At 36.3% G+C, this 27415-nt stretch overlaps 3 protein-coding genes across 3 annotated transcripts; all 3 read left to right on the plus strand.

Annotated features, from left to right (window-relative positions):
* The first annotated feature begins 6775 nt into the window (after positions 1 to 6775).
* On the plus strand, positions 6776 to 7456 carry LOC132185944 (protein FAR1-RELATED SEQUENCE 5-like). Its single transcript, XM_059599796.1, has one exon. The coding sequence runs from the start codon at positions 6776 to 6778 to the stop codon at positions 7454 to 7456; it is 681 nt and encodes a 226-aa protein (XP_059455779.1).
* A 5701-nt stretch (positions 7457 to 13157) lies between these two features.
* On the plus strand, positions 13158 to 15566 carry LOC132186051 (uncharacterized). Its single transcript, XM_059599868.1, has 4 exons — positions 13158 to 13295; positions 13416 to 13781; positions 13897 to 14348; positions 15092 to 15566. Exons 1-4 carry the CDS (start codon positions 13158 to 13160, stop codon positions 15564 to 15566), a joined length of 1431 nt encoding a protein of 476 aa, XP_059455851.1.
* A 7099-nt stretch (positions 15567 to 22665) lies between these two features.
* On the plus strand, positions 22666 to 25887 carry LOC132186126 (uncharacterized). Its single transcript, XM_059599986.1, has 8 exons — positions 22666 to 23045; positions 23193 to 23386; positions 23539 to 23623; positions 23846 to 23977; positions 24071 to 24258; positions 24341 to 24496; positions 24629 to 24820; positions 25094 to 25887. The coding sequence occupies exons 1-8, from the start codon at positions 22666 to 22668 to the stop codon at positions 25885 to 25887; spliced, it is 2121 nt and encodes a 706-aa protein (XP_059455969.1).
* Positions 25888 to 27415: the final 1528 nt, after the last annotated feature.

Below are 27415 nucleotides of genomic sequence, written 5' to 3' on the forward strand. Positions count from 1 at the left end.
ATGAGGCTAGAGTTGTTAGTTGGACTGTTGGAGCAGGCCAATATAAAAGGGGTTCAGATTGTGATAAAGGTCTCAACAAAGAGAAATGCTACAGATCTGAAAAGTTTTCCCGAATATGGCTTCCTAGCTGATGTGGCTAATGCTGTCAAGGAAAGCAAAGCTTTGTTGCAACAATGGAGAAACAGAGTAATGAAGATCAAATGAGGAGAAGAGAAGAAAGAGTAGGGAGAAATCTGAGACTTGTATTCTGTGAATATTTGATCTTAAACTGTTACAATGAAAAGAATCAGTTTATATACATGATGTCAGAACTTATCTAAACAAACTAACTTAACTAATCAACAACAGAAAACAGAATGAGAAAAGAATAAGCTAAGTTATTACAAGTTTGGTTAACACGTGTATCTAAAACTCCCCCTCAAGATGGATGGCAAACATCCTTGACAAACATCTTGGAAAGTAACGAGAAAAATCCTTAAAATCAAGGCCTTTTGTAAAGATATCGGCCAGTTGGTTCTGAGAAGACACGTGCAAAGTTCTGAGCAAACCAAGTTGAATCTTTTCACGAACTAAATGGCAATCAATCTCTATGTGTTTAGTTCTCTCGTGAAAAACAGGATTGGCAGCTATATGCAAAGCAGACTTGCTGTCACATAAGAGCAATGCAGCCTTTGGATGAGGTATATGAAAATCATGAAGAAGAGAGACAAGCCATGTTAGTTCACAAGTAGTAAATGCCATAGCCCTATATTCTGCCTCAGCAGAGGACCTGGAGATGGTGTGTTGTTTCTTTGATTTCCAAGAAACTAATGAATTACCAAGAAACACACAGAAGCCAGTGATTGACCTTCTAGTATCAACACAACCTGCCCAATCCGAATCTAAAAAAGCCTTTAAACAAAAATCCGACTGAGCAAAAAACGAAAGCCCTTGAGCAGGAGAGTTTTTGACATATCTCAGCACTCTAGTAGCAGCATCTAGATGAGGTTGTCGAGGTTGATCCATGAACTGACTCAAGGGTTGAACAGAATAAGCTAGATCAGGCCGAGTTATGGTAAGATAAAGTAACCTGCCAACCAACCTCCTGTAACTAGTTGGATCAGGAAGAAGATCCCCAACATCCTTGGAGAGCTTAAGATTTTGTTCCATGGGAAAAGAAACAGGTTTGGAAGCTAAAAGACCTGAATCTTCAAGAACTTCCAGGGCATACTTTCGTTGAGAGACAGAAATACCTTCTTTGCTTCTAGCAATTTCAAGTCCCAAAAAAAACTTCAAAGGGCCTAAATCTTTCAGCTTAAACCTATCATTAAGCAGGGTGATAAACTCAGAAACTGCCTTAGAATCATTGCTTGCTATGGCCACATCATCAACATAGATTAAGAGAGCAATGTAAGAAACACCCTGAAGCCTTGTAAACAAGGAGTAGTCAGCCTTAGATTGTATAAATCCAAGATCAATCAAAGCAGCAGAGAACTTAGAAAACCAATTCCTAGAAGCCTGCTTCAGACCATATAAGGACTTTGTCAATTTGCAAACCTTCTTCTCCCCCTTAACAGCAAATCCAAGAGGCATGGTCATGTACACCTCTTCATCTAAGTCTCCATGCAAGAAGACATTATTAACATCCAATTGATGAATTAACCAACCCTTGGCTGCAGCAAGAGCTAAGAAAACCCTAACAATAGTCATCTTGGCCACAGGTGAGAAGGTCTCATGATAATCTAAACCCTCACATTGGGTATACCCTTTTGCTACCAACCGAGCCTTGTACCTCTCAATGCTGCCATCAGACCTATGTTTCACTTTATAAACCCACTTACACCCTCTAGGATGTTTATTAAGTGGTAGAGTAGTAACAACCCATGTATGATTTGTTTCAAGTGCAGTAATTTCAGCCTGCATAGCTGCACGCCAATCGGCATCCTTTACAGCTTGATGATAGAATTTAGGTTCAGACTGAGAAGAAATAGCTAAACAGAAAGATTGGTGAGAAGGTGACAAATTATGGAAAGAAACAAAGGAGGACAATGGATAAGCCTTACCTGAATCTGCATCCATTAAAGGAGATTGAAGTGGAGAAGTAGAAGCCAATTTGCAATGAAAATCCTGCAAGTAACTAGGTTTTGATTTGACCCTAGTGGGCTTTCTAAGAGGTGGACAGGGAACAGGAATGGAATGATTAGGTTTAGAAACAGAACTAGGTGAAGCTACATCTGCAGAAAGATTAGAAACAGGTGGGATTTGAGTAATTGATACAGGAATGTCAGAAATAGAATTTTCTGGAACATTAGAATCAGAACAAAAGTTTTTAGAATGACTAGAATCAGGAACATTATAGAAAGAATGGGAATTATGTGTGACTGGTTGTGGAAAAGATGATGTAAAAACATCTTCATCTGAAAAATCAGGAACAGGAATGAATGGAAAAACATTGTCATCCAGTTGAGTAGATGTATGATCCAAATGAGAAGCATAGGGAAAAATTGTTTCATGAAAAACAACATGTCTAGAAATGATGATGGAATAAGTATGAAGATTATAAAACTTGTATGCTTTCATGCCATATGGATATCCGATGAATATGGAAGGAATAGCCCGAGGATCAAACTTTGTTCTATTCCTAGACAAAGTTGACACATACGCTAAACATCCAAAGACCTTAAGATTAGAATAGGAAGGTACAACAGAATATAGTAACTCATGTGGAGATTTATTTGAAAGTAAAGGTGTGGGAATTCGGTTCATAAGCTGAGCTGCAGTAAGAATGCAATCTCCCCAGAATTTCAAAGGAAGATGTGACTGAAACCGAATAGACCTTACAACATTTAACAAGTGTTGATGTTTCCGTTCAACTATAGCATTTTGTTGTGGGGTCTCAACACAACTAAGCTGATGGATAGTGCCTTGAGCAGAAAAGAAATCATTCATTTTGAATTCAAGTCCATTATCAGACCTTAGACATTTGACTTTTGATTTGAATTGAGTTTGAACAAAATTAAAGAATGCTTGAATTAAAGATTTGGTTTGAGACTTATGTTGCATCAAATGCACCCAAGTGAAACGAGTGAAATCATCTACAATGGTAAGAAAATAGACTGATCCATTTATTGATTTAGTAGCCAAAGGCCCCCAAATTTCATAATGAACTAAATCAAATGGAAACTTGGAAATTGAAATACTAACAGGAAAAAAGAGTTTGTGTTGTTTTGCCATTGGACAGATTGGGCAAACACTCTCTAAATTACAAGATATTTTCAGAAACATGTTTATCTAAAAGCTTTATTCTAGCAATAGAAGGATGACCTAATCTATAGTGCCAAACATCAAGTGATGGCCTTTTGATGGAATTGAAAGAAACATGCTGCTCAAAAGGAGGAAGAGAAACTGATGCTGGAACCTTGTTGTCTTGCAGCAAGTAGAACAATCCAGCTTCTTCCTTACCCACCCCAATCACTCTCCAATGGTGCAAACTCTGTATAAAACAATATCCAGCAAAAAAGATGAGACAACATCTTAGATTTTTAATAAGTTTGCTAGCTGAAATGAGATTGAAGGCAAAAGAGGGAACACACAAAACTTCAGTCAATGTAAGATTTTCTGAGAGTTTAACAGTACCAATGTGTGTGACAGCTGCTATGGAACCATTAGGTAAGTTTACATATGTTGAAACTACAGCAGTAATGGAAGTGAAAAAGGATGGAGAACTAACCATATGGTCGGTTGCACCAGTATCTATTATCCAAGAGTGTTTATGTTGTTTTGAAGAAGGAACCATATTAACAAAAGTTGCAGAAAACACAGAATATCTTGGATTAAGAGATGAGTGATAACCTGATGCACCAACAGCAGAATGAGCAAAATGTGCAGGGGCTGTGCAGGGGACTGTGGTGATGACAATGAATACTATTTCATCATATCCATGATGTTCTTGTACTGCTTAGAGATCATAGACAGATGAGGAGAAAACATTTGTTGAGCATTGAAACCAGAATCCGGCACCTGGTTTGCTGAATGCTGCATTGGTTTGCCTCGGGTAGATTTGAAACCAGGAGGGTAACCATGCAATTTATAGAATTTCTCCACAGTATGGCCAACAAATCCACAATGAGAGCAAATAGGTTTATCTTTCCTATAAGTGTTCTGTTTGACAAATCTATTCCCTGAGACAGATTTTGTCATAAAAGCAATAGGCTCATGATTGACAGTAGGAAAGGAAATAGGAGTAGAGGTGGATTTGGTCATTAGGGCAGAGGATTCATGGCTTAGAGAAGTGATTTTGATTTCTCTTTGTTTTTCCTCTTGAATTATAAGAGAAAAAACTTTATGTAAAGAAGGCAAAGGATCAGTTAAAAGGATTTGAGCCCTAACAGTAGCAAACGAGTCATTCAGCCCCATTAAAAACTGGTAAACTTTTTCTTGACCATGAATTTCAAGAATTGACTGAACTCTACCACAATTGCAGCAGTTGCATGCAGACATGGGTCTATAGTTACTAAGTTCTTCCCATAAAATTTTAAGCCGAGTATAGTAATGACTTACAGAGGAATTGTCTTGAGTAATAGCTGCAATGGCCTTCTGTAGTTGGAAAATCCGAGGACCATTTCTTTGAGAATAGCTTGCATTGAGCTCATCCCACATATCTTGAGCAGAGTTGATGTAGATTATGGTTGAAGCAATGTCCTTCGAAACTGAATGCAGAATCCAAGAGACCACCATATCATTACATCTGGTCCATGCTGGAAGAAGAGTGTCACCAGCAGCTGGTTTTGGCATTAAACCATCAACAAAACATAACTTGTTCTTAGCACTCAGGGAAACAAGCATGGATCGACTCCATGTGTTGTAGTTATCCTCTGAAAGTGCACTACCAACCAGATTAAGTGCTGGATTTTCTCCATTGCTAAGAAACAGGGGGCTTGAAGGATCTATGGATTGATTATTGAAAACAATGTTTATAGGAGCGGAAGATGAAGGAATGAGAGAATGTGCCATTGAAGGAGTAATAGTAAACTTCACAGAGTGAAGGGCTCTGATACCATGTCAAGCAAAGCAAAGCTTTGTTGCAACAATGGAGAAACAGAGTAATGAAGATCAAATGAGGAGAAGAGAAGAAAGAGTAGAGAGAAATCTGAGACTTGTATTCTGTGAATATTTGATCTTAAACTGTTACAATGAAAAGAATCAATTTATATACATGATGTCAGAACTTATCTAAACAAACTACCTTAACTAATCAACAACAGAAAACAGAATGAGAAAAGAATAAGCTAAGTTATTACAAGTTTGGTTAACACGTGTATCTAAAAAATGCCACGTTGGTTCAAGAAAAAGATGGACACTGGCTTCTAGGTTTCATATTGGAATTAAAAAATTTGCTAAAAAATCATGAAAGCTAATAGATTGACAGTGTACTCTCCAAAAAGTACAAAAAATCTCTTTCGTCTATGGATGAAAAATTTGAAAAGAAACCTCCCCAAAAAATTGAAATTTCATTTCACAAGCAACACCACCCTAAGCCTCTCCCTCTTTCTTTCTCTCGGAAGTCCTCGGCAAATCTGGTTTGGATTGGTTGACGTTCTTCTCTACTCCAACTCTGTCTTTCTCCATGGTCGCTTCATCCTCTGCTCAACCAACCACAAACCCTCAGGTCTCCCTTTTTTTTTTTCCTAATTTCTTTTTGTTATAGTTCATGGATTGTCTAATTTGTGTGTTTCGGAGTTTGTCATTGTGGGTTGCCTGGTTTTACTTTTTCGGTGCATCCTTTGTTTGGAGTTTCTTCCAAAGATTTGAAATTGAGTTTCGTTTCGTGTACTTATATATATATAAACCATTTTAATTGTTGAGGGGTTTCTGGGTTTGTTCATTTGTACGTGTGTGTATGTGTGTGGTGTTGAAGTTAATGTTCATCTTGTTGTTTGATTGCCTTCTATACTTCTTATTGGGTTTATGGGCAAGTTGGTGTATAAAAGTTATCGCCTTTTTTTTTTTTTTTTCAATGTTGATTGTGGATTGACTTGCTTCTACAGCTAATGGATTCGAGAATGTTAACGGGTTTACAACCTTGGTGCTTCGCATTAAGCATTAATGCCCTATATAAAGAATCTGAGTTAATTGAGTTAGTTTTTATAGAAATATAGTTTAGTAATTGTTTTCAATGATTTGTTTCTAGCCCAAGATAAAGTTATTTTTTTAAAAAAAAAAAATGCACATTGTTGACTTTTGTTTCTTTGGTAGAGAGGTTCTTTTAGCACAAAAGTTGAAAAGTGAATTTATCTCCATCTAGTTAGGATCTCCTGTAATTTGTGACATTGATCTTGAGTGCAATGATGAATGTGAGCAACGATGAAGCTATTGACCCTCCTCTTTGGCCACCAATTGGTTAGTTTAAAGAAAACAATTTGTTTGTATTGTATGATTTGTTAAACTTATGTTAATTGCTTCCTTTTAACTTTGTTTTTTTTTTTTTTTTTTTTATCATATTGATGGAAAGCCAATTGAATATGAGTTAGATGTGGATGATAATGAGGACAATGATGCATTAGATATAATCATTCTTGAAAATCAAATGGTTGAAGAACCGAAGGTTTGTATGATGTTTGATTCTGAAGAATAGGTTTTATCATATTATAAGTTGTATGCCAAGCAAGTAGGTTTTGGTGTAACAAATAGATCTCGTAAAATTGAAGATGATGGAAATTTAAGATACTTCACCATTGCATGTCTTCGTGAGGGCACGTCAAAAAGCAAAGCATCTAATATCGTTAGGCCAAAACCAATGGAGAAAATGTGGTGCAAGGCAAAGATCAATGCAAAATTAAGTGAAGATGGAAGATTTAAATTGTCTAGTATCGTGCTTGAACACACTCATGTAGTAAGCCCAAGCAAGGCAAAATATTTTAGATGCCATAAGAAGTTAAATGCCCGTGTGAAAAGAAAGCCTGAACAACTAAATGAAGCTGGAGTTCGTATGAGTAAAAATTACAAAGCTCCTGCTATTGAAGTGGTTGGGTATGAGAACCTTCCATTTGGAGAGAAAGATTGTCGAAATTACATTAACAAAGTAATGAATGAGTTGCTTGGAGAAGGAGATGCCGAAGCATTGCGTAACTATTTAATGAAAATGCAACAAAAAAATGACCGCTTCTTCTATGTCATAGACCTTGATAAAGAAAGCCATTTGAAACATGTGTTTTGTGCAGATGCACGAAGTAGGGTAGCATATGAATCTTTTGGAGATGTCATAACATTTGATACTACATACTTGACTAATAAATACAAGATGCCATTTGCGCCTTTTGTTGGAGTGAATCACCATGGTCAATCCATACTTTTTGGGTGTGGGTTACTATCAAATGAGAATATTGATACTTTTGTGTGGTTGTTCGAAACATGGTTAAAATGCATGTCAGACCAAGCTCCTAATGCAATTATAACTAATCAAGATAGAGCTATGTAAGCAGCAATTAGGAGACTATTTTCCAAGAGCCAAACATAGATTTTTTTTATGGCATATAATGAGCAAAGTTCCGTATAAGCTTGGATCTTACTCTCAATATGAAAACTTTAAAGGTGCTCTATTAAATTGCGTATATGACTCTTTAACTTGTGATGAATTTGAAACAAGATGGCAACAAGTAATTGAGAGATATAATCTTTAGGACAATGCATGGTTATGCCAATTATATGGTGAGCGGCATCAATGGGTACGGCATATGTGAAGGGTACATTTTGGGTCGGAATGTGCATTACACAACAAAGTGAGGGTATGAATGCTTTTTTTGATGGTTATATGGGGCCACGTACTCCGTTGAAGAAATTTGTTGGGACATGTGAAGGAGAGAGGAGAGAGAATGAGATGTTTTATAATTTAATAACGCATAAGGAGTCTATAGTGTTTCCCAATGCATTGAGAAACACTGTAGATGCCCTTTGATGTTGGTTAAATTTGGAGCTTCTAATGTGGGTGTTTTTTTTTGTAATTTTTTTGAGATTTTTCCTAAACATAGGGAAGAGAATGGGCTATAGGGAGTCTGCTGCTAGTGTTCTTACGAACCCCATTCTTTATAAGCGTAGCGAAACCCTCACCAAGAAAAAAATTATAGTGTGAAGCGAGATGGATGATTTTTGGAAGCGCCATTAACTAAATACCTCAAAATTTCTTCATACTTAAAAAAATAAATGAGAATTGTTTGTTTTTTTTTTTTTTTTTTTTTTTCAAACTATTGGAACTAAAGGCATATATAGCCACACCAGTCTAGATGTGGCTCGGCCACTGATCGGCCGGACATCCATGCTTTCTGGTCCTTGTTAGATCAGCTCTCCATAGCATCCAAGTCTAGAGAGAGAGAGAGAGACGATGTAATTATTAATTATGGTAATAAAGGAGATTAACTTATATATAACTAGGTTACAAAGTACATCCATTCTTCTCCTCTGACACTTAACTCCTAAAGTGTCTTAAATACAACAAGAAGACACACAGTGACACAAAGTGCTTTAAAAGGTAAAAACACACGCATACCACTACAAGCAATATGGTCTTTAGCGACCAAACAAATAGCGGTGACCCCAAAATCGTCGCTATTGAGGGGTCATTAGCGGCGACTTTTAGAAGTCTCCGCTAATGACCCCTCAATAGCGGCAACTTTAGGGTCGCCGCTAAAAACAAAAAAAAATAATTATTATTATTATTTAACTGCGACAACAATAGTGGCAACTACTAGTCGCCGCTGTTAACAATCATTAGCAGTGACTTTATGGTTGCCGCTATTGACATGAGAAAAAAAAAAAACCAAAAAGCTCATTAGCGGCGACCATAAAGTCGCCGCTAATGAGGGTCAACAGTGGTGACTCTTAGGAGTCACCGCTGATGAATGGTCAATAGTGGCGACTTTAAGGTTGCCACTATTGACATGAGAAAAATTAAATAAATAAAAAAAAAAGAATTAAAAAGCTCATTAGCGGCAACCATAAAGTCGCCGCTAATGAAGGTTAGTAGCGGCAACTTTAAAAGTTGCCGCTGATGTATGGTCATATAGTTGCCGCTATTGACCCCTGGAAAAAAAATTAAAAAAATAAATAAATATTGCGGCGATGCTATTGACCCTACGTATATAATTTATTTCCCAAAATTTACCTCCATAATATGTCATTATTTCTTTTATATTAATTATTGCTGAATTTTTTCTATTTTTCTATTTTCTATTCTTATTTTATATAAAAAATAAATATATATATTTTTTCTTTTAAATAAAACAAATTCTTTTCTATTTCTTATTCTACTTTAAATCTTTGATTGATCGTGATAGGATCAAATGTTCAATCAAACATCCAATCGATCCTACTAAATTAGTTCGATTGATTGTCATAGGATCAAAAGTTCGATCAAACATCCGATCAATCCTAATGAATTGGTTCGATTGAACGTGATAGGATCAAACATCCAATCGAACATCCGATCGATCCTAATGGATTTGTTCGATTGATCATGATAGATCAAACATCTGATCGATCCTGGTGAATTAGTTCGATTGATCGTGATAGGATCAAATGATCGATCGAACATCTGATGGATCCTGCTGAATTAATTCGATTGATCATGATAGGATCGAATGATCAATAAAACATTTGATCGATCCAAATGAATTAGTTCGAATGAGATCGATCCTAATGAATTAGTTCGATTGATCGTGATAGGATCAAATGTTCGATCGAACATCTGATCAATCCTGATGAATTAGTTCGATTGATCGTGATAGGATCAAATGATCGATCAAACATCCGATCGATCCTAATGAATTAGTTTGATTGATCGTGATAGGATCAAATGATCAATAAAACATCCGATCGATCCCGGTGAATTAGTTCGATTGATCGTGATAGGATCAAATGATCGATCAAACATTCGATCAATCCTAATAAATTAGTTCGATTAATCATGATATGATCAAATGTTCGATCGAACATTCGATTGATCCTGGTGAATTAGTTTGATTGGTCCTAGTGAATTAGTTTGATTGATCGTGATAGGATCAAATGATCGATCGAACATCCAATCGATCCTATTGAATTAGTTCAATTGATCGTGATAAGATCAAATGTTCGATCGAACATCCGATCGATCCTGGTGAATTAGTTCAATTGATCGTGATAGGATTAAATGATCGATCAAACATCCGATCGATCCTAATGAATTAGTTTGATTGATCGTGATAAGATCAAATGTTCAATCAAACATCTGATCGATCCTCCGATCGATCATTGTAAATTAGTTCAATTGATTGTGATAGGATCAAATGATCTAACGAACATCCGATCGATCCTAATGAATTAGTTCGATTGATTGTGATAGGATCAAATGTTCGATCAAATGTTCGATCAAACATCCGATCGATCCTAGTGAATTAGTTCAATTGATCGTAATATGATCAAATGTTCGATCAATTTTTTAAAAAAAAAAATTGCACCAAAGTACTGGTGTGTTTGCTTCCAAAAAGTTGTTATAAAAAAGTTTTGTTTTTTTTTAAAAAAAAAAAAAAAAATCATACAAAACTATCAATTCAAATTTGATCAAATTATATATATATATATATATAAACTCTAATTTCCGGATTAGAAGGCCAAGTTATTGGGCTTTTATTATAAACTACAAGTCACCACCCACCAGCTTTGACTTCTCTTGAAAGTCTGGAGCTGAAACAAAAAATGGAATATTTAGATATTAGGTGCTTATTCTAAAAAAATTGTAAGTATAATTTTTTTTCAAAAAAAAAAACAAATTATCCTAAATAGCGACGACCAATTTTGTCGCTGCTGATTGAGCCTCATTAGCGGTGACATTAGTTGCCGCTATTGAGTGCGAAAATTTTTGTGCCAACAAGTGGCGCGGTGTCTGAAATTTTCGAACCAAAAATTTCAGAAACCGCGTGAAGACACCAAAATCCCTCAAAAATTTCAAAAACTGTGTTTTTTTCCCCAAACCCTCAAAAACACCAAAGTCCCTCAAATTTTCCCCTATCCCTCTCTCTCGATCCTAACACCCCCTCTCACTCACCTCCCTCATCACTCTCACTCTCAATCTCTCTCTCTCTCTCCCTCACTCCGGCGCACATTTCTCTCTCTCTGGCGCACCTCTCTCTGGTACGTACTCAATCTCTCTCCACTCTCCACTCTCCCTCACTTGTTCATTTTAGGCCACTCTATGAAAAGGATAGACAAACATTGTTATTTTGGTCATATAAATAAATTTTAAGACAACAATTATTTGTTGATTACTCAATACCGATGATTTAGGTCATATAAATCTTTTTTTTTTTCTGCTGGGGTCTGGGGTTTGAAAGAAGATATCTATGCTTTGAAACATTTACAAGGTTTGGGGTTTGAGGTCTCAAGCTCCCAAATCTTCGGTATTATTGTTCTCAGTGAATCTTTCTATGCAGTGCGTTCATTGTGGAAGCAAAAGCATTATTGTCTCTTAATTATTATCAGTGAATCTTCTATTTACAGATATTTTTGTTTCTTATGGACTTTTGAGGAGGCAAAAGAATCATTGAAGTTCAAATTTTATTGCAACTAGACATAAGTACTTCAATTACCTAGATAAGTATCATGAATTTCGATAGACCCTCCTGATCAATAAGTTATTATAACTAAGATTCTTTGAGGTTTTATATATATTTCTTAGGAAAAGATTTATATAATAATTGACATCTTGATTTATATATATATATATATATATATATATATAGACATCTTTTGGGGGTTCAATATTACAGATGTCTAAGTCTGTACTTTCTGATCTATCTCGAATCAACCTTTTCGATTCAAAAGATGCAAGTAGGCATACTTTATACATGTATGTGTAATGTAATTTAGTTTTGTTTAATAGATTTTATATTAACATGAGGTAATATACCATTGATGCTAACATCAAAGAGTACATGATAATGTTGTTGTCATATACATCAAGCATTGGCTGTCAGATTTAGCATAATGCCAAAGCAATTAGCTGTTGATCATATCATTGGTACCATGGAGGTAGTCTTTAATCTTGTGTTTGATAACTTTTGGTTTTGAGTATTGGATCATGCTAATATGTTGGTTATCATATGTGCTTTCACTAAAAGTAATTTGAAAAACAACTTGGGAGATTATTCATTGACGTAAATAGAAATGTGAGCAGGCATTACAACGTCTCATTAGACTACTGCAGTGATAGACCAGATCTGATGGCCAGGCCGATTCCCCAAAGGTTGAAGTTGTCACTTCACGTTTTTGTGGCCTTTAAGGGTTTCTAAAGTTTACTCTTGGGTGGGAGCTTTAGTATTTTCATAGCATGGGGATGCCAGATCCCCATGCTATGAAAAACTATATGATGATGAGGTGGCCAATTCCTTTGAGCATTGAGTGGCAAAGTTGAAGTTGCTTTTAAATTCACAAGCAATTTGAAAATTCAAGTTTTGGTGCAACTTGATAAACAAATCTACTGGGGGATTGTAAAGCTGCTAACATATTTGCAAAATGAGCTTACTATGACCAATGTCGTAGAACTAGCTCCCTGTGTTTATATGTTACAAAGTTGATCCAACTCATAATCTTGATTAACCAGTTACAGACGTAGAGGGCAATATGCACACAATAGTAGTTCATGTATTGGAACCTCTTGAGACTTGAGAGATGTTATCAGTTACAGTCAACTTGTTTGCTCTTTACAATGAAGACAATTGATATTTGCTTTTGTTAACTCCTAGATTTTCAATTTTGAAAATCATATGTACAGATATTCATTAAATTTTATCTCGCTTCTGATAAATTTGTGGGACATATAGTATCTGACTTTGCTAGTTCTTTGTCATTTTATTCCCCTCCTTTCATTTATTCTGAGTTGGCTTGTTTCTTTTGAAGGTAATAGCAAACAAGATTTGATATGAGATGGAAGCCAGGCTTAATGGTTTATAGATGGGGAAGCGGCCTTTGAAGTAATTGTTTCTTCAATAGAGAATGTAAAATCAAAGGTTTTTTTTTTTTTTCTTTTCTTTTCTTTTCTGTATTAACACAATATATACAACTCATGCCAGTGTCTATTCCTTTTGACTGGAAATTGTATGCAAATACCATGCATACTAGAATATGAAACGCTACATACCATGCATACTAGAATGTGGAGTAAGACTGGGTTTATGAGAATTAAGCTAGACATGAGTAATGCTTACGACAAGGTGGAATGGGTGTTTTTGGAAGCTGTGATGAAAAAAATGGAGTTTCCCGATAAATGGATCAGACTGATTATGGGGTGTGTAAGTAGAGTCTCATATTCCATCTTGATAAATGGTAAACCTGTGGGAAACATTCAACCATCAAGGGGTCTTTGCCAAGGCGACCCGCTATCCCCTTATCTTTTCTTGATTTGTGCATAGGCCCTCAATTCATTACTCACTCAGGCGGAGAATAAGGAGGTTATCACTGGTGTACCTTCTTCTAAGAATGGTCCTCGACTAAGCCATCTTTTCTTTACAGATGACAGCTTGTTATTCTGTAAGGCAAATCTGGTTGAGTGGAGACGCATTACTAAGATTTTGGAGAAATATGAAGCGGCTTCGGGTCAATGTTTGAATAAAAATAAGAGGTCTATTTTCTTTAGCTGGAATGCCAGTTTGGAGAGGAGGAATGAAATTATTCAGTTGTCAGGACTCCAAGCAACACATAGCTTTGATAAATATTTGGGGCTTCCAGCTCTTGTGGGGAAATCTAGATACCAGTCCTTTAAGACTATCAAGGACAAGGTGTGGAGCTGCCTAAATAATTGGAAACTTAATTTTTTATCCCAGGCGGGTAAGGAAGTTCTCCTTAAGGCGGTGGTACAGGCGATTCCCACGTATTTGTATGAGTGTGTTTCAGCTCCCAGTGGTGTTATGTAGGGAGATAAATGGGATGATGCAGCAATTTTGGTGGGGCCATGAGGAGAATACTTCGGAAATTCATTGGATGATTTGGGAAAGAATGGGCATTGCTAAGTCGAATGGAGGGTTGGGCTTTCGGGATTTGGTTATATTTAATAAGGCATTGCTGGCTAAGCAAGTGTGGAGACTTCTTACAAAACCAGAATCTTTGGCTACCCGAGTTCTTAAGGCTAAGTATTTTCAAATTAGTTATGTACTAGAAGCGATAGTGGGTTTGAGGCCCTCTTATGCTTGGAGAAGCCTTATGGCATCTCAAGAATTACTAAAGAATGGGTTGTTATGGAGGGTAGGGGATGGGCAGGACATCAAGATATGGGGAGCTCGTTGGCTTCCAACTCCAACTTCCTTCTCTATGCAGTCGCCTAACAATGAGTTTGATGTAGAGATCGGGTAAAAGATATAATTGATCAGAATACTATGAGGTGGAATAGTAATTTAATCTCAGCCAATTTTCTAGAAGAAGAGGCTAAGGTGATACTCAATATACCATTGAGCCCTCTCCAACCCAAGGATAGGCTAATTTGGAGATGCACCACGACAGGGGAGTTCATTGTCCGAAGTGCGTACCATATGGGGATGGAGATGGCTCCTTCTCTACGTAGTGGTGGATCGAACACGGGAAGAGGTACAAGCGTATGGAAGGTTTGCTGGAGGTTACATGTACCAAAGGTAGTTCAATTGTTTCTGTGGAGAGCTCTTAACAACCTACTCCCAACCAAGTCCAATTTATTTAAGAAGGGTTTGATTCAGGAAAAGCAGTGCCTAGTATGCATAAGGGAGGAGACCTTAGAACATATTTTGTGGAGCTACCCTTCGGCTAACAATGTCTAGGGTTGTTGCATGGCCAAAATCCAGAAGCAGAAATGTGAGGGAAGGAATTTTTTCCAAGTCTTTGAGGATATGTCCGAATGTTGTGATTGAACAAAGCTTGAACTGTTTGTGGTAATAGCCAGGAGGTTGTGGTTGAGAAGAAATAGTTTGATTCATGAGGGGGTCTTCCTTCACCCAAATCAGATTTTACGTGAAGCAAAGGATTCTCTGGAAGACTTCCGCAGAGCAAGTGTTAGGGACGACATCACAGTCGGACCGGACATAATATTGGCTCAGCTGAACTAGAAACCTCCCCCTATTAGAGAGTTTAAAATAAACTGGGATGCGGCCCTGGATAATTGTCGAGACAAAACTGGGTTAGGCATGATCGCAAGGGATTGGTTGGGGAATTTTGTGGCAGCCCGTAGCATCCCCATGGACTGCAAGCTTGAACCAGCGTCAGCTGAAGCACAAGCGGCTCTTCATGCAACGTTCTTTGCCAAGGAGCTTGGTTTACCGGACATTACTTTCGAAGGAGATGCTCAGCAGATTATCACATCGATTAACTCGAAGCAGCCTTGTACGAGCTCCTATGGGCATTTAGTGGATGGAGCTATTTTGGGGTTAGGAGTTTTGGGTAATTCACGTTTTTTACATGTAAAGAGAGAGGCCAACAGTGCAGCCCTTGGGTTGGCAAAGTTGGCCCTCAATCTTGTTACTGAGATTACTTGGGTGGACTCCCTCCCACCTGAGATCAGTGGCATTGTAAGGAAGGAAGCTTCCCTTGTTGTATTATGACTCTCTGGGTCCTTCAGATATTGAATAAGAATTTCCTTTTGTTCAAAAAAAAAAAAAAAAAAAGAGAAAATTGTATGCAGATATATATGCATTACTGGGTGGTGGCTTTCCATAATGGTACTTTGTTTTAAATTTATTTTGAGTATTCATTGTCTGAATAAAAGCTTTTTTTTTTTTTTTTAATTTGCTCATATCATTAGCGGCGACCAAGAGTCGCCGCTATTGATCTTTTTAATTTTCTCATATCATTAGTGGTGACCTCAAAGTCGCCGCTAATGATAGTAGAATAGCTAGAGTTGCCGCTAATGATAGTGGAATAGCGGCAACTCTTGGTCACCGCTATTAATTTTTTATTTTTATTTTTTAATTTTTTTCATATCATTAGTGGCGACCTTAAAGTCGCCGCTAATGATATGTCATTAGCGGCGACTCTATGGTCGCCGCTAATGATATACCAATAGCGGCGACCCTAGGGTTATTTTGAACCTATTTTTGCGGCGACAAAAAAAGTCATTAGCGGCAACTTTGAGTCGCTGCTAATGAGGGGTCATTAGCAGCAACCCTAAAAGTCACCGCTATTTGGTATTAGCATCCGATTACTAGCAGCAACCAAATAGCGGCCACTTGTTGCCGCTATTGGTAAATAGCGGCTATTTTTGGGTCATTAGCGGCGACTATATATATATATAACAACCACCTCACATACAATTGGGTTGGGGTGCCTCATTGCAATAGTAATGGCCCTCTTCTTCATCCGTAGTACTTGGATTCTCTGCCGATCATCCCACGGAAATTTTGGCCACTTGACCGTTCCTCTTGGGCCGTGCAAAGTGTTTGTCCATGGAAACATGGTTAAAATGCATGTTCTTAATTAGATAGTCTATTCTATTATGACGAGATCATGATGAGAAAGTAGGTTATTTGCTTTAGAGTAATGTTAGGTACCATTTTTTTATCCGATGTGGCTTTCAAAATCACCATTAAATCAAAATTCAAGTATGATTCATCTAAAATTTAATTGTGATTTTAAAAGCTACATCAGCTTTAAGAGGATTTTATGAGGATAAAAAGATGGTACCTAACATTACTCTTTGCTTTATGTATCATGTATTGTCTCTTTTGGATGTGATTCATTTGATTGTAAAAAATGAATTACCAACTTTATATGCAATATTGATCTTATACTTGGAAAAATATAGGATAATTTACTAAATTGCAGATATTGCAAATATATTTCATTTGACGCATTGATCAGTAAGATTTCTTAAATGTTATTTGATACATAAGTGATGATAAAATTGGTCATCAATTGATTAACTTCCAAGGTTGTAGTTTGTAGCAAGCATGTCTTGTAGCAAGCATGTCTTTTTTTTTTCTTTTTTTTTTTAATCATTGAGTTTTATAGCATCTTATGATACACAATACTATAATACATGATACAGAAAACGAGTAATCGTTTCACCAGATGATTAACATTTTGACAATTAATCAACAATGATATTAATTACTAAATGGTCGAGTATATAAATCATAACCATCATCATCAAGAAGATGCGTGGAGTGATCAATTGATCTAGTTGATGACAAAAAGAAATTAACATATTCAATTAGGAGGTATATATATATCTATCTTGGCCGGTGATGCGCTGCGCCCCACAACCACAAGCCACATGTAAAGCTAGTGCTTATGATCTTGGAGCACAAAGGATTGGGAGAATAGATCCTACTAATAATTCTGCTCCGAGGGTTTCCCCGCTTGAGGCGGGGAAAAGACAAAAAAAAAAAAAAAATTCCTTCATGGTAATCTATATGTTGAGTAGGAAAGGTACGTTAGTGAGATATATATTTGACGTCTCAGAATAAGATGCTTATTAATTGAATCAGTCAAAGGAAAAAATAAATAAATAAAAATAAAAATAAAAATTGAAGCATATATCTTTGCAATTGTTTTCCAAATAATATTTAGATTCTAGACGCAAGAGATCGAGATCAGTTTTCCAATATAGAATATTGATGTAGCCAACGTCGCACAGAGAGTGAGATATGCTGAATCTCCACCACTAGAGTACGTAATACACACAACTTCCATAAATTTCAGAAAATTTTAAGAATTATGGAGAATATGAGAAAAACTCTCCTAAGAGTCTTTTTTTATGTATTGAAAAATGAGAAGAATAACATCAACTGGGTAGCTAGCTAGGTTGTTCTTCTTATTCTTAAAACCTTTCTATAAAACCACAGACAATCTGGTCTGCATTAAATGTAATTATGTCTTGTAACAAGGGAGAGAGAGAGAGAGAGAGAGAGAGAAGGAGCATTTTACCTTATGCTTGGTCTATATTTCCAGGCTCAAGCAAGCAGATAGACATATATGCTGCGATCATGATCTTCAGTTACGTACACAGAGACACATCACATGCATCCACATGATGTACGTACGTCATGCGCGCACAATGAGAGAAAGGGATATATGCATGAACTTTCGGCAGAAGATGAAAGTTTCCACACAACCTTTATTAATTTCCACGAGATCTTTAAAGTTAAAAAGAGGGACAATGATTACTGACTTTTGGGAAGGAGGAGCAAGCAGGGGAGGGAACTAGGGAATAATTAAGTTAATTAGTGCAAAATTAAGCCAACCATAACTTAACGAAAAATTCTTAATTCCAAATGATCGAGAAGAGAATAATTAAGAAAATTATATTAAATCACATTAAGCCATCTCTTGGTGATGATTCCCATAATATATACGTGCCATATGCCAAGTAGTAGCAATTGCTTATTATGTATGCTTATGATCTTCTGAATATAAACGGAAAAATATTCTTGATTCTATCTGGAGTGGGAAGAAGTGGAAGCATATCTCTCTTGTTATTTTGCCAAATAATTTGGGTTCAGAAATTAGATATTTCTTCTGTGAAAAGGAATAACATTCTTCCCAATCCCCCACTAGAAAATGATGGCAAATGCGGCACCACAATTGTACTATATATGTTTCCGAATCCCAATATACATGGTATCACCCATGTGAGCTAGGCACCAAGGGAGTGTCTTAAGATTTTTCTTTCTTTTTTTTTTTTATAAGTTTTCATTACGCTGGTCAAATTAGGTACTCAGTATCAGAAGGAAAGGCAACACATATAACAAAAATCAGTTCTGTAGGTAGGCGGTGGTTGCATCAATCTTGCTAATAGTTATGACACTAATGTGTATGTTAGAATATATTAGAGAATTTGATTTTAGAGATTTTATTATAATTGATTGTTATCTCCTATATATAATCAAATTTGATGGTAATCCTTATCCCATATAGTTTAGGAATATGATATCATGTTTTAATTACTATATATCATATTTGGTTTTGTTTGGTTATGGGAGTAGGGTATGTAATCCTTATCCCAGTTTACTGTAATTTATGACTAGGATATTCTTTGTAAGAATAAAAAAAAATCCAAAAAAAAAAAAAGGGGGGAAGAAAGAAAACCGAGAAAAAAAGATCAGTTGAAAAAAAAAAAAAAAAAAAAAAAAGGTGAAGTTGCCCATATTTTGGCCTAGTTATTTGGTCATTTGTTGACCCATATCGATTTTTGGCTCTTCATTCAATCAATATCTTTGGCCTTTGTGATATTATTAAAAACCCAAGCCTATTTTAGCTCACATATGACTTTCATTTTGGCTCATAATTGGCCTCATTTCAGCTATTTGTTGGCTCTCATTTTGGCCAATTATTGGCCCTCTTTTGGACTATTGTTATTAAAGGCACATCTTTGATCATTATCGACGACCGCCTCCAGTCACTGCCGCTGGCCACCAACTCCAGCGAGTTTTCGAACCGTTCGGTTCGTCTCCACCAAAAAAAAAAAAATGATTGTAATCTCCTATTATAATTGATTGTAATCTCCTATATAATCATATTTGATGGTAACTAAATCTGATTAATTTGATTGTAATTAGATTTGATGGAAATCATTCACATTGATTTGATTATCTTACTTATCTACTCCAATTTTCCTATAAATAGGAGTCTCATGTATTGTTAAAATATCAAGTAAACAAAAGCATAATGTAGCTTTAAGACTTTATCATGTAGATGTAGGTCGAACCACATAAAATCATTGTCTTTGTTTTATTTTATTTCCTCTATTATCTTTATTTTTCAATGTGATTATTTTTTCTTTCTTCGTAAAAAATATGCCGAATTTGATATTCAGATTATTCAGTCCTATATTAGTATATTTAGAGCATGTTTGGGATTGTGTTAAAGAACTTAAAAAGTACTTTTACTACTTAAAAATTTTTGCTAAACAAAAAGCTGGCATGTTTGATAAAAATTTTCAAAAGTACGTCTTTGACTTTTTTATTCTAAAAATTGCCAAAAAGTTATTTTTGACTTAAAAACTATATGCTTCAAACAGAATCTCAAATATACTCTTAGCCATCTCACTTATGCAAATTTGCTTATGATTTGTGCTCATGAATACACAATTCATAAATCCTTTTAAAATCCACGTCAAAGTAATAAATACATTATGATTTTGAAAAGCTGCATCCGGAGTATTGGACCATCAATGTTTGAGGCAGAGGCTCTTGGTTTAGACTGGCTTTACTTGATACTATGAAAGATTTAGCTTTTTTTTGAAAAAAAAAAAAAAAAATGATTAAGATGGACTTAATTCTGTTCTCTGTACTGGTTTGTCTTTCATACAAACAATATGTCCCCATAGATGTTTTTACCTTTGGAAAAAATGAGATATTAGTTTCTCTTATTATTGAGACTAGATATTAAGTTACTTCAATTTCCCTATTGGTAGTGTGCTTGATTTTCCTATATATTTCAATCTTTGAATGTCTTGAACCTTACATATTGGTACGGTGCTTCTTTTTGCCATTTTCTATGTAGTTTTGGAACTTTGATTAATGTGAATGCATGTTGTGTTCAGATATTTGTTGATTGAATACTTGTATGATGCAAGAGAGTTAGTCGTTCCCTATCAGGTGACTACCGATGCCAAAATTAATGGCAATTGACACTTACATAAATAAATTTCATAATTGAGAAAGGAATGGGGGATTTTTTGGGCTCTGCTGACGTGGCAGAGCTCCTAGCAAACTTTCAGAGTTAGTTACATTCTAGAGTTTTCTACTGCAACTGGTTCTTACCCGCCACCTTGTTCCAGCGCGTGGGGGCGCGTTACTTTGCTGACGACGCCGATTCCAGTGCCGGTGCTCCAGCGTTCCTTGGTCGTTGAAGTCTGAGTTGGTGATTTATGGCCAAACGAGCTAATAGGGGTCGTGGGGGGAAGAAGGTATCAAAATTGATGTTGAAGGAGGCTTCAGCGAATTTGGAGGTTGCTTCGCGTTCCCTGGACTGTGAGGTCGATCTGAATGATGAGGAAGAACATTGTGATAATTTGACAGAGTTTTGTGAGGATGTGGGTGCTTCGAAGCTTGATGCACAAAAGTTGCTTGGTGACTCTGTTTTGCGGGAGAACCATCCTGAGGCTTTGGCGATTCCTTCTGATTTTCCTGAGGTTGAATCAGTGTGTAATCCTGTTGTTGTTGAGTCCTCTGTTACAGTTGCTAAGAAAAGTGCAGTTCAGGATTGGAGGCAATTGTTTCGTAAGGAGAAATCTATAGGAACATTGCAGTATTTTGCTCCTTCTCTTGAAAATGGTAGAGTTGTAGTAAAGCCACCTAAGGAAGCTATTGAGGAAGGTATTTCAAAATGGTCTTCTTCTCTGGTTGGCCAGTTTCTTGATAAGCCCCTCCCCTATTTTATTGTTAAACGTAATGTAGAAAGTATTTGGGCTCAATATGGGAAGGTTGAAGTATTCTTGTTGAAGAATGGCTTATATTTGTTTAAATTTACTGATGAGAAGACACGAGATGAGGTGATGGAGGCAAAAGTTTGGCATATGGCTAATAAACCTTTGATCTTGCGTAAATGGATTCCTGGTATGCAACTTCTCAAGATTTCTTTATCTTCTGTTCCTGTTTGGATTAAATTGCATAATTTACCTATTGAGTTTTGGAATGCTACATGTTTGAGTTATGTGGCTAATGGTGTTGGTAAACCTATTTGTGCTGATTCTGTCGCTGAGGAGCAATTGAGGCTTGGTTTTGCTAGGGTTTTGGTTGAAGTGGATATGGATTCGGGTTTTCCAAAGGAGATTGAAATTGTTGGTGTTGATGGGGGAAGGGTTGTAGTTGGCATTGAATATCCTTGGCTTCCTGTTAAATGTAAGAGGTGCAAGTCACTTGGTCATCTTTCTCATACTTGTTCTAAGGTTGAGAAACATGTGTGGCTTCCAAAAAAAGTTGAGCCTATTCAAAATTTGCATGATGAATCTGTGATAGAGAAGGTTGTGGAGGTGAAGAATGTTGTTCCTCAAGAAGTGGTTGAGCCTAAATGGAATGTGGTTAGAGTTAAAAGCACCCTTGTTTCAAAGGCTACTATAAAGGATAGCAATAGTCATTGGACTAATTCTTTCCATCTTTTGGCAAGAGCTGATGGTAATTTTAAATCAGGTGAGATGAGGGGTGTAGATGCTTTTTCTTCTCTTCAAAATGTTATTGAATCTGCTTTGGTGGAGGAGAGTGCAAAAGTTAAAGGGAAAGGTAAAATGGGTGAAGAGGAGGAGGTCTTGATGAGAGGTTTTTCTCCTACTTTATGAATTTTCTAATTTGAAATGTAAGGGGTTTGAATCACCCCTCTAAGCATAAGGAGGTTGTGAGTATGATTAAAAAACATAATATTAGTCTTATTTGTTTGATTGAAACTAGAGTGAAGGAAAATAAGGCTAAAAAAGTTAGGGCTTGTATTGTGCCAGATTGGGATTGTGTCTTCAACTATGATAAACATTTTTTGGGAAGGATTTGGATTTGTTGAAAAAATTCTGATTATGATGTATCTGTTTTGGATAAAAGTGAGCAAAGTATTAATTGTTCTATTAAGTCTCTTACTAGTAATTTCTGTTGGTTTCATTCTTTTGTATATGGGGCTAACCAGGGGGTGGATAGAAAGCATCTTTGGACTAATTTGTGTTCTATGAAGGCAAAAGTAAGTATTAATCCTTGGATGATTTGTGGGGATTTTAATATGGTTCTTTCTTTGGCTGAAAAGTGGGGATCTGATAAGCTATCTTCTTATGAAGTTGAATTTGGTCAGTGTTTGAATGATATTGAAGTTTTGGATCTTAATTTCAATGGGTGTTTTTACACTTGGACCAATAAAAGTGAGGAGCCTCGGTTTGTAGCAAGAAAACTGGATAGAGTTTTGGCTAATGTGAATTGGATGAGTCTTTTTGGGAATACTGCTTCAGGGGGCATTTCTGATCATTCACTTGTTATTATTTCAGTAGGTACTTTAAAAAGTTTTGGCCCTAAACCTTTTAAGTTCTATAACTATTTGTTAGAGCATAAAGGGTTCTCGGATTGGGTTAAGGAGGGTTGGAGTATTCAGGTTGAGGGTTTCCCAATGTTTTAGTTGTATGTTAAGCTTAGGTCTATGAAAGCTGTGTTAAAAAAGAAAAATCTGGTTTGTTTTGGGAATTTGAAGTAAAAAGTTATTTAGGCTCGAGAGAATCTGAACTTAGCTTAAAATGATGTTCTTGCTTCTTTTGGCAGTGCTGATAGTCTACTTAAGGAGAGGGAATGTCTTCATGCTTATGTTTCTATTTCTAGAGCTGAGGAATCTTTCTTGAAGCAGAAGGCAAGGAATCAATGGTTGAATTTGGGAGATCAGAATAATAAGTTTTTCTATAAATCTCTTAAGGTTCAAAATGCCAAGAAAACTATTAACTATCTATGGGATGAGCATGGCACTAAAGCGGATGATGTAGATCAGATCAAAAGGGTGGCTGAGGACTTTTATAGGAAAATCAGCTAGGTACAGATCATCTACAATTCACAGATGCAAAAGTAGCTAGAGTTAGGTAGCTTATTTCTGTTGCTATTTCCTCTGAACATGCAGCTACCTTGGAGAAAGAGGTTTCTGAAGATGAAATAAGAGATACTTTGTTTCATATGAAAGCTAATAAGGCCCCTGGTCCTGATGGGTTTTCTGCACATTTTTTTAAGTCTACTTGGTCTATTGTGGGTAAGGAGGTAGTGGCTGCTATTAAATGTTTCTTTACTTTTGGTTTATTGCTTAAGGAAGTGAGTGCTACTATTCTTTCCTTGGTTCCTAAAAAGGTTAATCCTTCGGCCATGGGAGATTTTAGACCTATTGCTTGTTGTAATGTTATATATAAATGCATTACTAAAATTTTGTCTAACAGGATGTTGCCTTTTTTGGATGATTTGGTGAGCATGAACCAATCTGCTTTCATTCCTTCTAGGAATATATCTGAGAATGTTCTGTTGGCTCAAGAACTTGTGAGGGGTTATCATAAGGAAAAATGGAAACCTAGGTGTACTTTGAAAATAGACCTTATGAAGGCCTATGATTCGATGAATTAGGATTTTATGCTTTATTGCCTTCACTGTTTTGGTTTTCCTAATAGATTTTTGAGCTGGATCAGGGTGTGTATTACATCACCTAAATTTTCTGTTTGTATCAATGGTACTTTGGTTGGCTATTTTGAAGGTAAAAAGGGACTGAGGCAGGGTGATCCTATTTCTCCTTACTTATTTGTTCTTGCTATGGAGGTGTTCTCTCGGATTATGGCTGCACATACTGGTGGTAATGCTGGTTTTAAATTCCATCCTAAATGTGAGAGAATGAAGCTTACTCATTTGTGTTTTGTAGATGATCTTTTGATTTTTTTCAAAAGCTAGTTTGAGTTCTATTAAAGTTATCAAGGCTGCTCTTATTGAGTTTGAGAATCTGTCTGGGTTGAAAGCTAATCCTTCTAAGAGTTCTCTTTATTGTTCTGGAATTTCAGATAGAATGAGGCATATTCTCTTGGATGATTTGATGATGAAGGAAGGTCATTTCCCTGTGAGGTATCTTGGGGTTCCTCTTATTTCGTCCAGACTTTCTGCAGCTAACTGTGGAGCTTTACTTAGCAAAATTTCTGGCTGTATAGATTCTTGAATTTTTAAGAATCTTTCCTATGCAGGTAGGCTCCAGTTGTTATCTTCTGTTCTTTACAGTTTACAAGTGTATTGGATGGGCATTTTCATTCTTTCTAAAAAGATTATTAGAGCTATTGAACAAAAGTTCAATAGGTTTTTATGGAATGGGAATGAAGAAGGTGTAGCTAAAGCAAAGGTTTCTTGGTCTGATCTCTGTTTTCCTAAAAGGGAGGGAGGTTTGGGTTTAAAGAAGCTTGAAATTTGGAATCAAACTTCTATGCTTAGGCATATCTCGAGTATTTTTTCTAGGTCTGGTTCTATTTGGGTTGCCTGAATTAGAGAAAATCTATTAAAAAGAAGGAGTTTTTAGAGTGTAGGTATTCCTCAGAATTGTTCATGGAGTTGGAGAAAAATTTTAAAGCTGAGATCTATTGCCAAAAGGTTCTTGAAGTTTGAAGTTGGGAATGGGGATAGCATTCATATGTGGCTAGATTTGTGGCATCCTGCAGGAGTTTTGATTGAACAATATGGCTTTAGGGTTGTTTATGATGCTCAAAGTAATATTAAAGCTAAGCTGTCTTCTGTCATTTACAATGAAGATTGGTTCTGGAGACCAGCAAGATCAGAAGCTCTAGTCGATATTCAAGCTAGGCTTTCTGAAGTTTGTTTAGGCCAATTTGATAAGCCAGTTTGGACTGTTTCTAAAAAAGGTGTTTATGATAGTGCAGAGACTTGGGAAGCCCTTAAAAAGAAGAATGTAGAGGTTGTTTGGTGGAAGTTAGTTTGGTTTCCTCTTGCTATTCCTAAGCAGGCTTTTATTTTGTGGCTTGCTATGAAGGATAGGCTACTTACAGGTGAGAGGTCACTCAAATGGGGTTATAAGGGTGTGGTTCAGTGTTGTTTCTGTCATTCTCAACTGGAAACTCGTGATCATATTTTCTTTGAATGCAGCTTTAGTTCGAGAGTTTGGAAATATTGCATGATTCGTTGTAGAGTTGATATGCCTCCTATGATTTGGGATGAACTTGTGCAGCTTGGCTGCAATAAGTGGGGAAAGAACTCTCTTAAATGCTTGATATGTCAATTGGTTCTTGGTTCTGTTGTTTATAATCTCTGGCATACTAGAAATGAGCTTAGACATGATGGTGTTCCAAAAACTGAAGAGCAGTTATTAAAGCAGATTTTTTGGGAAATCAGGGCTAGAATTACTGTAAAAAGAGGTTTTCCTAGAACTAGGGAGAACCTTTTGTTGTGTTCATTGTGGAACTTGCCTTCTGCCATCCTCTGTAATGTTGGCTTGTAGTTTGTTTTTGTTTTTAATATGTATGGGTTGTAAGGGGCTGTTTTGGTGTTGAGTAGTTACTGGTTTGTAGGTTTTGTTTTCCCCTATTTTTGCTTTGTAAGGGGTTGTATTTGTGTTTCAGTGATGCTCTGTTTTGAGCTTTGGTTTTAATGAAATGCTTATTCATAAAAATAAAATTTAAAAAAAAAAAAAAAAAAAAAAAATAGCACAAAGTTATCAACCACAACATAGTTATCATGTCCAAATAGAATAGTCACAGCTATGTATTCTCTCGATCTCACCTGTCTTTTTAATTAGAACAAAAAAAAAAAAAAAAAACTTAATTACCATGTCAATATCGCTGCAGTCTTCGCTCATGGTTAGTTATCAAATTAAAGACATCATCGTTGATATTTCATTTCAGCTTACGGCACACTTGGTCGACAAAGATTATCATAAACAACACTAAAGTTATTGCTGATAACTTTTTCGACGGAACAATTGGGACGACTTTTAGAGTTTTAGCGATGAAGCCAAACTTGTAAAGCAGTTATATAATTAATAACAGGAAAGCTAGATAAGGTTAATTATTACAAGCAAAGCATGCTTTGTAGCTTTAGCTAGCAGCAGGAAACATTCATGCAGAGTAGAAAACTACTCATATTACGTACGTAGTTTATTATACAAAGCATATATATATATAGAAGAAAGACCTACTTATATTCCGCAACGAATTTAGCCGCGGTTTCCCAGCTTTCCCGTAAAGCGTTCCGTGTCCTTGATCACTACCCCACCAAATCTCTTGGCTGCCTCCATGTGATTCATCATCTTGCCAGCCTGATGATCTTGCTTTGGGAACGCCTTATAAATCAATATCTTGCCGGCCGGCCTCCTAGGGCGGCCAGCTAAGGCGTCTATCATGTCAAAGGAGTCCTCCACATCCTTAACAAAGTCTGGCTTAGATGCCATGCTTTTAAAACCAGCACAACAGATATACAAATCAAGTAGCTGTCTTGCTCACTTTCTTGATACAAATGTTACAGCTAGCCCAACCCCCCCTTATATACAACTTGCACCAAGCCCCTTCCCCCTTAAGCATCCCATGGGCCCAATAAAGAACGTGAAACAGAATATGGACATGAGAGAGAGAGCAATGGAGGCTAATAAGTGACGGAGGGAGGGGCGACAGGCATAGGCCATGCCCCCCGAAAATAATTAAGGAAAAAATAAAATTTATAAGTAAAATTTTAATTTTAGTCATTTGGTCCCTAAAAAAAAAAAAAAAAAAAAATTGGTAATATTTTTAAATTTTTTAGCCCTATCTAATAAAATTTTTTGGCCCTATTCTTAAGTTTTTTGGGCCATATCCATTATTATTATTATTATTATTATTATTTTGCCCTGACTACCTTACCCACGCAAAACCTTCATTTCAAAATTTCTAGAATTAGATAAAAGAGACTGCTATTCACTTGTTTTGTGGTTTGGGAAATGAGAATAAATAGGCACACACATGGCAAGAGACAAGAGTAAGTAGTGACTTTCTTGT

The sequence above is a fragment of the Corylus avellana genome, chromosome ca1 (genome assembly GCF_901000735.1).
Source record: "Corylus avellana chromosome ca1, CavTom2PMs-1.0".
Classification (NCBI taxonomy): domain Eukaryota; kingdom Viridiplantae; phylum Streptophyta; class Magnoliopsida; order Fagales; family Betulaceae; genus Corylus; species Corylus avellana.

What these genes read in the sequence shown, in the direction of transcription:
- LOC132185944 (XM_059599796.1), top strand. Translation starts at nt 6,776, where the DNA reads ATGGAGAAAATGTGGTGCAAGGCAAAGATCAATGCAAAATTAAGTGAA.
- LOC132186126 (XM_059599986.1), top strand. Translation starts at nt 22,666, where the DNA reads ATGGTTCTTTCTTTGGCTGAAAAGTGGGGATCTGATAAGCTATCTTCT. An exon ending in TGATTTGATGATGAAGGAAG is followed by an intron (nt 24,497 to 24,628) that starts GTCATTTCCCTG and finishes TTTCCTATGCAG; the next exon opens with GTAGGCTCCAGTTGTTATCT. An exon ending in TTTTCCTAAAAGGGAGGGAG is followed by an intron (nt 24,821 to 25,093) that starts GTTTGGGTTTAA and finishes GGCATCCTGCAG; the next exon opens with GAGTTTTGATTGAACAATAT.
- LOC132186051 (XM_059599868.1), top strand. Translation starts at nt 13,158, where the DNA reads ATGTGGAGTAAGACTGGGTTTATGAGAATTAAGCTAGACATGAGTAAT. An exon ending in TCAGACTGATTATGGGGTGT is followed by an intron (nt 13,296 to 13,415) that starts GTAAGTAGAGTC and finishes ATTTGTGCATAG; the next exon opens with GCCCTCAATTCATTACTCAC. An exon ending in TTAAGACTATCAAGGACAAG is followed by an intron (nt 13,782 to 13,896) that starts GTGTGGAGCTGC and finishes AGTGTGTTTCAG; the next exon opens with CTCCCAGTGGTGTTATGTAG.